Raw genomic sequence first — 13,055 nt, 5'->3', positions numbered from 1 at the left:
TTAGACCATAGGCTTGATGATTATCTTCTCTTGGCACTAATTGGTTTAAGACCATCGTGAAACCTATCAAGGAGTTAAGAATATGACTAATATAGGAATAAACCAACAAGACCACTACAGTAGATGCATCCTTGTGGGGCCAGAGTTTTCTCACAATAACCGAGTGAAAGAGTGAAGAGAATCTGGAACGTGGCCAATGTTTCTGATCTGTAACCTAGTTTATAGATTAAGTTCTTTAACCATCTGAATAAAGTAAACTTCACAGAAATAACACAGCTCGAACAAACGGCCAAACTACAAAACATTATACCAATGATTTGCCTAAATTAGTAACTAGCACCATTTGTGTCAGCACAATCTATCCCTCTCAATCTTAAATGAAGCACATAATTCCCAGTGGACGTGGATATATATCAAAAATTCCATTCCATTTAAATCAAAAATGTATTAATCCTTCAAAAATGGTCATTTTGGACATTTTACTATTTCTTGCTTATTTATACAGCATGTCATTGATCTTGACTGATTATCACTACAAGCAATTGTTTTAAACGTCACCATCAAGTCTTGCTGGCTAAGACAATGATGTTCATATTAAAATTTGATTTAGAAGATCACAAACGTCATGCATTCTATGAACCCCTGCACAGTGTTTTGAAAATGTGTAGCTTAACTACAGTCCATTTATTTTCTGCTCAGTATTGTACATTTTTAGGTGTATCCATTCCTGACTAAAAACCAACATCAAACGAAAAAAGTTGTTGTCTATTATTCACTACCCCGGATAAAATAATGTTAAACTGATTCCACAGACACCAGTGGAAGGGAGGGAGGAATGAAGGAGGAGGCGTAAAATTCTGTCTGCCTTCACAGGAACACGTTCACATACTGTTCAAATAAAAACAAAAAGACTGCCAGGATTGCCGGTATAATGGATACACAAAATGAAGAAGGCTGTAGGAACAAAGGCAGCTTTTCATTTACTTAAGCTCCCATAATCAATCAAAAGCAACACAGCTTGTTAGTTCTCTTCTTCCACGCCTGTAATAGATATGCTGACTGAAGGGTAGAACAAGCAGAAAACTTATTTTCCAAAGTTGTGAGCGGTGAGCCGGCTCTACAGGCTGTGAAAGAGAATAAAGGAATGTCTGTCTGGATCCATATCAGTCCACTTTAAGAAGACATTTAAAGTCTAAGTGGTGTAAAGATCACAGAGAGTGCATAGTACACACATACAGGTGAAAGATTGAGAGTGGGGACATTGTCAAGCGTATGGATACATACGATTATATCAACCAGCACAATAACTGTGGAATTTAGATTTCTTGCTTGAATAAGACTTTCCACTGGCTAGGTGAGAATTCCACCATAAATGGTAGAAAACAACAAACATGCTCACAAATCAAGCTCAACAGCTGATGATCCATGTATAAGCCAACTGATGTCAACTCATATCATTAGAGGCGCATATTTAAGTCAGCCTGCTTTGCAACCCATCTCCACCCAGCTCCTCCACCATAAAATCGTGACCAACGTTTCTGATCTGTAACCTACTTTATGCATTAGGTTCTGTAACCATCTGAATTCAGTAAATTTCACCTAAATAACACTGGGTTGTTGGCAAAATCAGGTAAATACCTCAGAATTATATGATGGCTTTACTGTTCTATTATTTGTCTTTATGACATCTTTAACTGAGGTAAATACACACCCTAGATTTGCCACAATCAGATTTATGCACCTCAGTTAATTTATTTCTACTAAGCTTGCCTGTCACTTACGTCTCAGCGTATTCACCACAATACACATGAAACCAGGATCATGAGCCAGGAAGGAGCCTCTGGCTTCAACCCAATTTAGATTTTAAGGTTGGAGATGTATGACCTGGAATGTCCTAGGGATTTCATAAATTGGAGCTTTAAAAAGATATGTTAAGAAACTACACATTTCATCTATAAGGCTACATTTTCAATAATGTTCTAGACACATGCAAACACATTAGAACTGACTAAGATAATGATTCATTATCATAATGATTATTTGGCTCTATATACTCCCACTTGTGACTGAATGACAACTGCCTTGTGTATCAACTTTAATAGATTGTGTTTACCTATGGTTTCACCTTTCATTTGTAGGAAGAACGTGCTATTGCTTTTCTCAAAGTCATGGTTAAACGCAGAACAAATAAGGTCTAATGTGGAAATGAGCCGTATGTGTCACTGTGACACATGTTTACACAGAAAGCACAGTATGGGAAGCGGGTTAGCAGAGCAGCAATGGCCTCTCTGATGCTGCATCCGTGTCTACACCAGATGTGTTCTGGCATAGTATTCAACTGTAGACCACTCACACTTAGCAGCACTCAGAGCCCAAAACAGTACATATACATACCTCCACGTATATGTTTGGCTTACATGTAGGAACAAAAAGCACGTCTCCTTCTCTTTTCCCCAGGAGTTGGGATGCTAATACGGTAAACGGTCTTTCTTGTATGTAGTTCTTTTCCACCTATTGGTACTCAAAGCACTTTTACAGTCACATTCACACATCAGTGCCACGCACTGGGAGCAACTGGGGGTCCAGGTTCGGCATGTGGCACATTCCGGGGATCGAACCGCTAACCCTGTGGTTTTTAGACAACCAGCCACAGTCGCCCGCGCGTCAGTGCTCTGACCCGGAGAGGCTAAGGTGTCAAATAACACTTATTTAATATCTTTGTACTGACTTAGATCATGTTTAAAGCTGCTTCCTAAATTTTGTAATGAACTCCCATTGTGACTGATTTGTTGTTTTTGCTGTATTGTTATGTGTTGTATCAGTGTACGACTTCCCATCCACCATACTGACAAAGAAAGTACATTTGCTTTAGTTAGGAAGGAACTGTGTGTTTGTGCCTCACCGTCATTAATAATAGCAGTCAGCATGGTGCCCTTCTTCTTGCTGGAATGTCGGTCATAGGACAGACACTGCAGGTCTCTGAAGCTGGGTGAGCCCTTGGGACATGGATGACCTTCACAGGCCTTGTGCTCCACGCTTGTCTTTGGGCAGTGTCGACCACCTGGGCCAGGCCTGCGTACACACCATGCAAGAAAACACACGTGCATGCACACACACACACAAAGAGGCAGCATGAACACTCGGTTAAGGAGAGAGAGGATAACAAATTGAGCAGTATGTCCATAACCGTAAATGAATAACTTTTCTAAGCAAGTATGAACTTATACTGCAAACAGGTCATGGTTCATCTGCACAGATTCTTTACCACGTACATGTATGCATGCAATGTGGGAAATCTCTCTCTTTTTAAGACACAAAACACACACACACACACACACACAGGTGACATACGGAGGGTTGTCACATTTCCTCTGTCGGAACTGGACTCCAGTACCACAGGTCCTGCTGCACATGCTCCACTGGCTCCATGGGCTCCAGTCACCGTCAACATGCTGAGGGATGGGAGTCTTACTGACACACTCGCCTGCCCTGCACCACTGACACACACACACGCACGCACACACACACACACACACACACACACACACACACACACACACACACATGAAATGAAATACACACTCATCATTTAGGCAGATTAACACATATGATCTATGTTTTACCAGAGGTTATGATCTCAGCATTCATGAATGGAAGCACATTGTGTGAGTCAGGCAGATCTACCTTGTCTGCTCCACACTCAGTTCCATCCAGAGGAGGGTCCAGTTTCGTCTTGCAGGAAGAATCTCCCTCTACTAAACACCACAGGCCAGCACACATAAGGTGCTGATGCAGCCACAGAGACACAGAGAGGACACCAGATATCATTGCATGACATTCATAAGGTCAACTCAGCATTAGATCAACTACTGCCTTTAACACTATATCAATGTAACACTCACCAGTTTTCCTTTTGAGTCAATAAAACTCTTTGTTGTCATTTTATAAACTCAAAAGTAGTTGCTGATGAGTTGAGAATTCATGAGTATTGAATGGGTTAAATCCAGAGCGACCAGACTAAAATACAGGCCCACAGGTTGGCGACCACAATGGACAGAAGAACTTCTTTTAAGTCTAAATGTTGTTTACAAGTTTCCAATACAAATGACAGGCCTGAAGCTCATAATCCTTTGGTTTCCTCTGCTGAGGTTATGCATTAAGCCACTACCAGGTGGATTCACACTGAAGCAGCCTACTTAATATTAGCTTTTAGTCGTAACAGTCCTCCTGCTGGAATCTCAAGTATTTTAACAACTAAAAATTGAGAAAGGCACAACATGATGAACGGGTCACCTCAAACCCTCACGCCTTGACTAGCTACAACTCTAAACAAACTACTGTTATCTATCTATCTATCTATCTATCTATCTATCTATCTATCTATCTATCTATCTATCTATCTATCTATCTATCTATCTATCTATCTATCTATGAATCAGAATCCCTGCTCTTCTGCCAGCAGCCTGATCAAAATACCTTGTTGACAATACTGTGTAATGTGTGTATACTTACAGAATGCATGTACACAGTTATATCAACCAGAAAGAGGAGACATAAATGAACTGTGATCTGGTCTTTCATCTGGATTTATCATTGCTATTGACAACACAGGACCGTTACACACTACAAACACACTGTTTCCTTCTTTAAAGCTCCTATAAAGCTCTTATTCCTCTTCCAGTCATATTTGATGTAATTCATGTGGTATGAGAACCTATTACATGATGTTGTTCTCTACTTTTGTTTTCCTCCTTTCTCACTTTTCGCATACCAGTGTTTAAATATGCGCAAATAACATTCAACAAATGTGAGTTTGGCGAAATAGAATGGCATGAGTGAAAAATATGCAAGGGAGACGACATTTATGAATGCACAGTGAATTTAAGCGTGTGTACCCAGTCTCAAACCTAATAATTAACACAGCAACATGAAAATCCCACATGAGTTCGTTAAAGGAAAAGGTGAAAATCCAATAACAGCATCTGGAATGAAGTGGGAAGGTAGAACAATAAAACTGAAGCGGCTGGAAAAAAAGAAAAAAAAAGAACATCTTTCCATTGCTTTTTGCAAGACTGGCATTATCCATGATCAGGATGATCGACTGCCACCAAAAACAAAGAAAAAAAAAAAGGCAGACATGCAAAATAATACAAAGTAAAGTTATACAATCTCTAAAGATCTCTCAATAAAATTATAAAAAAACATACACTTTATCTTAAATAAAGATTTTTTTTAACTTTTTGTGTCAACTTACAAAAGTTGTTAGTACAGGAAAGTCAATATGGTTTCGGTGCAGAGAACAAGAGAGGGCAGACCAACTAACTGTTGATCCACATCTATTATCTTCAGCCTCTCAGTTCCACTCACTATTGTGTGAAGCACAGTGAAACTCAACACTGTTGGCCAGTAGTAAACTCCACGTAGACCGGTTGTATGAGTATAAATGAAGCTTACCTCTACTCTTATGTGACTGAAACCTAAACTGATCTCTGGATACAGTGGAGGTACAATGAATATGTTATGAAAGCACACACAACATGCAGCATATTTCATACTGGAACAATGGATCGGGTTTTACCTCCATGTCATTGCAGAAAGTAGCATTGGTACCGAAAAGGATCTGACACTGTTCATCCACGCTGTAGTGCATGCCTGGCAGCTTAGGAGGCAGCCGGACCTGGTACCGGCTCCTGGGGTCCGTGTGCAGAAGGCAGGCGCTGGCTTTGGATCTGTTTGAAAGAGAAACAGAAGGATTCATAGTGTGTGGTTACCAGGGCACTCTTTTAATTCTGGGAATTTTCTTTTATTAGTTACATCCAAATCCCAAACTGACTTGGCCTTTAGAGCAGAGATATCTGATTAACGTTAATTGTTATTTTAACAGCAGATGTACATGAGCATTGATGGTTACATGAAATAATAAACAGTATAAGCATAAACAAAGACACAATACATTTATCCTATCCTGAAAAAAATGCAGGTAACCAATTAAGCTACAGTCTGAATAAACTGAACTCTGCATCCAAACACATGCGTGGCTCTGCAGAAGTCAAGTCTTAAGAGTATCATACACAACATCAGGCACTAAAACAAAGTTGTGCTTTTGGGCAGAGAGAAAAACAAGGGAAAACGAGTGGAAAAAGCAGCACATTGATTGTAAAACTGCCACAACCATGCTTTATGCTGCACCCTAACAATAATAGCAGCAGCCACGTCACTAATGCTGCTCAGTTTGTGAGCTGTGACAAGGATAGTGGATAGAGGAAAACAAGAAAACAGAGAGAGTGAGAGATCAATTTACTGCATTCGAAAGTTAATATAAGAAACACATGCTGATAAAAGTCAAACATACCATTGAACTATTTATTCTTTGACTTAAGTGACAGCATAGAAACAAATATAATATAATAACCCTCATAATGAAGAACAGTCCCTTCCATTGAGTTATCTGTCATTACTGCTGATGGTTTTCACTGTGTTCACTGCATCGTAAATTACAAACAACTGGTGTTTAAACTTAAAATGAACTTAAGTAGATTATAATGTAGAAAGAGTGATGTTTTTTTTAACTGACTGGCACAAAATGGAAACACAACAATACAACAGAGACTGAATGTCACTTTCTGGTGTATTGTAATGTGTTTTCATTTTGCGCACTTGTCCAGTACTTGAGTGACTCCAACTCTTCCAACTCTAGTTGGCTCAGTTTTTGTCAAAGAGGCAGAGGACAAACAATAGTATATAATTATATACTTAGCAGTCTTCTTTATGCCAGCTTCTTCAAGCTTTTGATTCTCAGTTTCCTCATAAGTAAAAAGGCATAATACATGTCAAATGAATGGTATTGCTAATAAATCCACTCCTGATAGAAAAAAAAATATTATTCCATTAAACATAAGTGTGCAGTTAAAAAAGGAGAACGACAAACGGTTTACTTGCAAATATCAAAGTGTCCTTGTTTACTTACAGTATTAATCTAAGCTCCTCCAGCAAAATGAACAAAAGCTGGCTGGTGTCATAAGAAGACAGCATGAAAAATGAATTCAGTCTGAGAAACCATCAACACAGTTGAGTTCTGTGACAGAAGAGCAAAGCAGAACCATGCTGCTGTCTGCCTTCTGACAACTTTTTCAGACATCATTCATCACACACTCTCTGCGGGCCAAAGCACCATCAAACCCGTCATGAATGACTCATGTTTACGTTTCATCTTGACTCTTCTAAAAGGACACACTTCTTGATGCATTGGCATGGACTGCTGCTAACACAAGGCAGTGTCTAATATGGAGACACCAGGCTGTTAAAGGTCATTCCAGCCCTTTAGACCTCAAAATCTAGCTACTGTAGAACTTTGAACAACACAGCGTCACACAACACACAGGCAAGACCAAGCAGATAAAATGCTTTCATGACCAGATGGATCTATGAGCTTACATATCAGTTCAGTTCATAGTCTTTTCTGTCCATGTACAGTTGCAGATTTACTGTATCAGGACCTGTATCCATTGCTGACCACTACATCACATATCCAATACCTATCCAGTCCAAACCCTGTGCACATCTTGTATGGTTCCTTTCCTCACATGTGTAGTTTAGTTTTTTAACTGGAAAGCAATGAGAGGATTGCTGTTTTTTATGTGTCCGCCCTGAGACTGTCTTGCTTGGAGTAGATGCTCAGATTCTGAGCATGTGACATCCCACCCATATCTGCCTGTCAGGCTCTGGGCTTATTTATAGTTCAAGCTTTTAGACAAATGGGCTGTGGCCAGATGTTACTCAGAAGCAAGCGTAAGAGGGGCATGCTTCATTTGCTGGTTTAAAACAGTGGAGTTCACTCTCAACTCAGCTGAAGAGGACAGGAAAACTTAAAGCTACATAATGATAGTAAGAAAATGACCTACAAAGAGTAAGTCACTGATGGACTGTAACTGAGAACATATAGTGTACAACAGTTAAGGCAATAGTTGCTGCTGACTGTTCAACTGAAATGGTGAATACTTTAACTTCACAATTCAGTGAAGTTCTTCTGTTATCCTATGGACAGGGTCAGACCCATCGGTGACATTTTCATGCTGATTAATAGAACTGGAATTAGAAAACCTTTATCCGTCTCACAATGGGAAATTGCAGTTTACAACAGCATACATAGGGGCAGAAAAATGACATGAATAAAGAGTGGACTGTATATAGGAATATACAAGTAATAGGATATATACAAGTATTGAATTACACAGCTAATGATTGTCAAATATTGCAAAGAGTTGTGCAGAGTTGAGTCGTGAATGGTGAGAGTGTTGAACCTTGAGGAGTAATTATATCGTATATATTAAGAATGTTCATTGTGGAGCCTAACCTCATCAGGAATCCTACCTTCACACAGTCAGGGTGAAGCAGTGTGTAAAAGGTTGATGTCAGAAGTGGGATTCGAACCCACGTCTCCAGGGGAGACTGCGACCTAAACGCAGCGCCTTAGACCGCTCGGCCATCCTGACCATGAGCTAACACTCCACCAGCTTGTCAGCTATTGCTATGCATACCGTACATGTTTTACCAAAGGAAACTTTGGTAAAATATGTACGGTATGCATGTGTCTGTTGTTAAGCAGGCTGCTGACAGCTCTTGTTTGTTCTTGGGCCCAGAGAGCTCAGTGCACATCACACACATCCTCTGTTTGTTTGGTGTCTGATCTTATTCCTCAGTTAAGACCGCAGATGACTGCTGACAACAGCACTGTTATGATAAATGACATTATGTTACCAAATTTAACAACAACAAAAAAATGTCATTATGGAGTAAATGGCGTTTTAAAATAAATATGGTATTCTGAAAGGAAAATGCGTTTGTGTGATTCACTGATCCCTCATCTGAACGAGGATTATGTTGGAAGGAATGAGTGGCAGCAAACATGGCTAATTGTACACTGATAAATCCTTGACGCTGTCCCTGGTGCTGAAGTAGCAGACACATTTGCATTTGCAGGTTTTCTCTCAGTCCTGCCTGACACAATAATCTCAAAATGATATAACAAAAATACTCATCTCAGTACTACATTGGAGCCTATACTGAATAAAGGAGCACCACTTTCAGTGAGCATCATAAAAACACACAGGTGTTGGGTTTCTAATAAATATTAATATTAAATAAATATTTCTTGAATATGTCTGTGAAAAAATATAACCCTGAACAAGATGCCTCTATAACAACACACGTCAGAGCAGACATGACAGCAGAAAATATTTGCGTTTAATGTAGCCTGGGAGTCAGTCAGTTTATTGCACATTTGGACTTAACAGATCCATAACTATGCAGTGCATTTAAATATTAAAATGTTTGTGCCCATATCCAATGAAATAATATGCTTACACATAGTGTGTATTTAGTCTGACAGAAATCCCATTACATCTAAATTAGAATCACCAGTCGAACATCTCCAAGGGGTAATACGGGTCATGCAACTTAAAACCACTCTGCTTATAGTGTATTGTGACAGGCCAAAATTAACTCTGTCCACTGCATTTATGTCTATTTGTTCATTAGTTTGATACACAATGAGTTGCCCCTAAAACGACAACTGTAATAGTAATAGGAAGAAAAAAAAGAACTGTACATAATATCACAGTCATGGTGCTACACTAACAACGAGGTGTATGAGTGTGTGTATTGTGGGTGTAGGGATTTTAATAATTTTGCCTAAAACGACATATTTTACAGTTGATCCATTTTACAGTTGTTACATTTTTAATGTAATTATTTTATTGTGATGTTTTTAGAAATCTTCACTTGGAAAAGCATCCCAGGGGAGGCTGTGGAGACCATCACAGTGGTACCCAGTAAGCAGGGGTCCATCACAGAGACAAACAACAATCACACACATGAAAACCCATGGCCACTTTAGAATCACCAATGAGCGTAGCTTGCATGTCTTTGGAATGTGGGAGAAAGTCAACATAAGCACAGGGAGAATATAGCCTAGTGTGGTTTCAAGAAATACAGAGAAAAAATACAGCACCTCTGAATACAGTTGTAGTTCTACAACCAATCAGATGAACAAAGTGTTTGACATTAAGTGAACTTCTCAGATAGCAAACATTTTGTTGTAAACTAATTAAGATCCACAGTGCTCAGATGATGTTTAGGACTATGTTGCTGTTACTTTGACCACTCTAAATCCCAAACAAACCATTTGATTGGCCCAACAGATCTTTGCAGATCTTTCTCAGCAGAGGGCCTCCAGACCAACTTCAAAACAAAAGTTTACATTTTCGCTTCCACCGTATCAAAACTGTAAATTAGAGAGTAAATATCCAATGTCACACTTGATGAGCCACAGTCGCCTGTACAAAGATTTGACTCATTGTTGTAAGGGCAGCTATCGCACAGTAGGTAGAGCAGCTAGTCCACCAACTGGAAGATTAGTGGTCTGATATATGGAACATGGCCAAACATGGCCATGGCTTATATTTTTTAACATTCTCTTACTTATTCTTATTGCCTATATTGCTCTTTGTTCTTAACACTGGTACATTTTGGGTAGGAGCTGCTGTAACGAAAAGTAATTTCCCCCTGGAATCAATAAAGTAATTCTGATTCTGAAAGTGTCCTTGAGCAAGACACTGAACCCCGAGTTGCTCCAAGTGCTTGGCACTGGTGTGTGAATGTGTGTGTGCCTGTGTGAGTGAATGGATAGATGAGTACTAATAGGTAGAAAAGAACTATATAAATACAAGACCATTTACTTGTCGGTAAACACAAATATTACAGCTGTACTAAAGTTGATGCAACAGAAACCAGGCACAACAAACGTTGCAGGCTTTTTAGACATACACCTAGCAATAAATCAATCAACACCAACTCCTTCAAACTACTTCTAACCTCAGGAAGTTCTCCAGGTCATCGCGGCTGCAGGAAGACCAGGACAGGTCGCTGGGGTTTCTTCCTTTCACCCATTCACCAGACATGATATGGGAGTGGCCGGTGCAGGTGGCATGGTCGTCATCATGGCTCATCCCCATGCTGACGACAAGACAGAAATACACAGACAGTGAGTCAGTGGGATGTTTGTGGTGTTTTCGGCATGTTACATGGACAAGTGTAGATCTCAGTTCCCAGTGTAGATTATATTGGGAGCTGAAACTAAGTCCTTTCCATTGTTACAGAGCTAAGAGGACAGTCAGATGAGGATAGTTATGACTGAAATGATTAATGTATTCAGCTGTCCTCCTGCCCTGCTTTTTCTGTTGTTCTTTCTGTTGCCTGTGAATTCTTCTGCATTCTTCTCGGATTGGCATGCCTCAAGATTCTACTGGAGGACATATATTTGTACCGAGATTGTTATTCCTATTAATTTCAAAAATTAACAGAAACTATGAAACTGGGACAGCAAAATGAAAACCACATCTGGCAAAATGAGCCTTATTTTCTTATTGCTATGATTAAAGTGACAAATATTGTCCATTCTTACAGTTAATTGCCCTAATACATAATGTATTCAAGCTCGACAGACACTCTTTTGCTCTAATATAAGATAATTTTTACTGATATTTCAAATTATGGTAATACAAATACTGATCAGAGCCATTCTTTGGAATTACTTTGATATGTAATCACTCTCTATGCAATAGTAAGTGATTATTTATTTAGTTTGACAGAGTAATAACATAAGGATATTACCTGATTGCACTGTGAGACTTTTAACTAAAACTGTGGTTAAAGAACTGGATAAAACTGGCACCATATTTTGTCACTGTTGAAACAGCTTGTTCTGCATATACAGCCGTGTGCCACTGTAGAACTTCCCATGTTGTTTTTTTAGGACGTATTTGGACAAGAAAATATTTGAGACACTTTGAAAAGATGCCTACGGAGAACAGGCAGGAGGCTTAAATTTCTTTGATGGTTTCCCTCCATGTACTCCCATTTTCAAATCCTATTTCAATAAGGAAGAGCTGTTCACTCTTTCTCTATGACTGTGTGGCCGATTTGTTTAATCAGTGCTGGTCCAGTCTTGTTATCACCTCCGTTGAAATCACTTCATTGTCAAATTCATTGTCACTACACTCATCCAATTATGATGACGTACTTTGGACTAACCAGTCCAAAATTCTTATTCTCTAAATTAATTCTAAATCTTTCAGAGTGTTATGTAGCCCTGTTTCTCCCATTCTGTAATAATCTGTTGTCTTGTCCCAGAATCTCTTTTAATCTGTCCTAAGTGTCTTGAATTGGTGCTGTGCATTTCATGTCTGTGCAAAGGCCACAAGGGTACATGGGTGTGCATAGTAAACAATTAAGAAATTAAGACAGGATAAGCCGAGTGAGATAAGAAGGCAGAGTGATCGCGAGAAGAAGGCAGAGTGATCGCGAGAAAGAAAGGCAGAGTGATCGCGAGAAAGAAGGCAGAGTGATCGCGAGAAAGGCAGAGTGATCGCGAGATGCTGTGATCTCACGAGACGGGTGAGGTTTTGAATTGTTACATGGCGGCATAACGCTGCACGATTAAACCGATTAAATCAAGACTTTAGAGGATAATATCAACAGAGATCCGCGGACTCCACTCGCAATCGAAGAGGCTAAATTAAAACATTGTCATACCGCCAGAGTGGAGGCCCTAGAAAACTTTATCGACGAGTACTACCTGCGGTGCGTCATGGAGCCTTCTGACAATCCGGCCAAGAAAGAAAGCTGACTCCTCCACGGACACAAGCGATCTAATAACAGCCGAGGTATCAGTACTTGATTCTATTAATAAAAAACTAGATCTGCTAAGCCTTATGCACCAGGAGATCAAGGATCTCAAGTCAAGCTTAGAATTTTCGTACGATCAGATCGCCAATCTTCAAAGAGATAACGCCGAGCTGCGAGCGGACGTCACCTCCATTTCAGTGGAGGTAAACCAGCTCAAAAAGGAAAATAAACAACTGAAAGAGACTGTCCTGGACATACAGTCAAGGAGTATGCGGGACAACCTAATTTTCTCAGGGATCTCAGAGAGCTCCCCGGACAATCCAGAGGCCCTGATTAAAAAATTCATGACCACCGCTCTCAAGCTGCCAACG

General features: G+C 39.7%; 1 protein-coding gene and 1 non-coding gene across 3 annotated transcripts in view; both read right to left on the bottom strand.

The window, feature by feature from the left end:
- The window catches only part of adamts17 (ADAM metallopeptidase with thrombospondin type 1 motif, 17), a 91,778-nt gene that overhangs the window by 29,892 nt on the left and 48,831 nt on the right, over positions 1-13,055 (bottom strand). For both annotated transcript variants that reach the window (XM_047581422.1, XM_047581423.1), the window contains exons 9-13: positions 10,873-11,013; positions 5,579-5,729; positions 3,685-3,786; positions 3,352-3,497; positions 2,903-3,072 (exon numbers count right to left, since the gene is read on the bottom strand). In XM_047581422.1, the coding sequence (XP_047437378.1) occupies positions 2,903-3,072; positions 3,352-3,497; positions 3,685-3,786; positions 5,579-5,729; positions 10,873-11,013 (710 nt within the window). The remainder of the gene's footprint in view (positions 1-2,902; positions 3,073-3,351; positions 3,498-3,684; positions 3,787-5,578; positions 5,730-10,872; positions 11,014-13,055) is intronic.
- On the bottom strand, positions 8,410-8,492 carry trnal-uag. The gene has a single exon. It is a non-coding gene; the product is annotated as a tRNA-Leu (tRNA).

The sequence above is a fragment of the Mugil cephalus genome, chromosome 3 (genome assembly GCF_022458985.1).
Source record: "Mugil cephalus isolate CIBA_MC_2020 chromosome 3, CIBA_Mcephalus_1.1, whole genome shotgun sequence".
NCBI lineage: Eukaryota > Metazoa > Chordata > Actinopteri > Mugiliformes > Mugilidae > Mugil > Mugil cephalus.
This window is presented reverse-complemented; position numbering and strand designations above follow the sequence as displayed.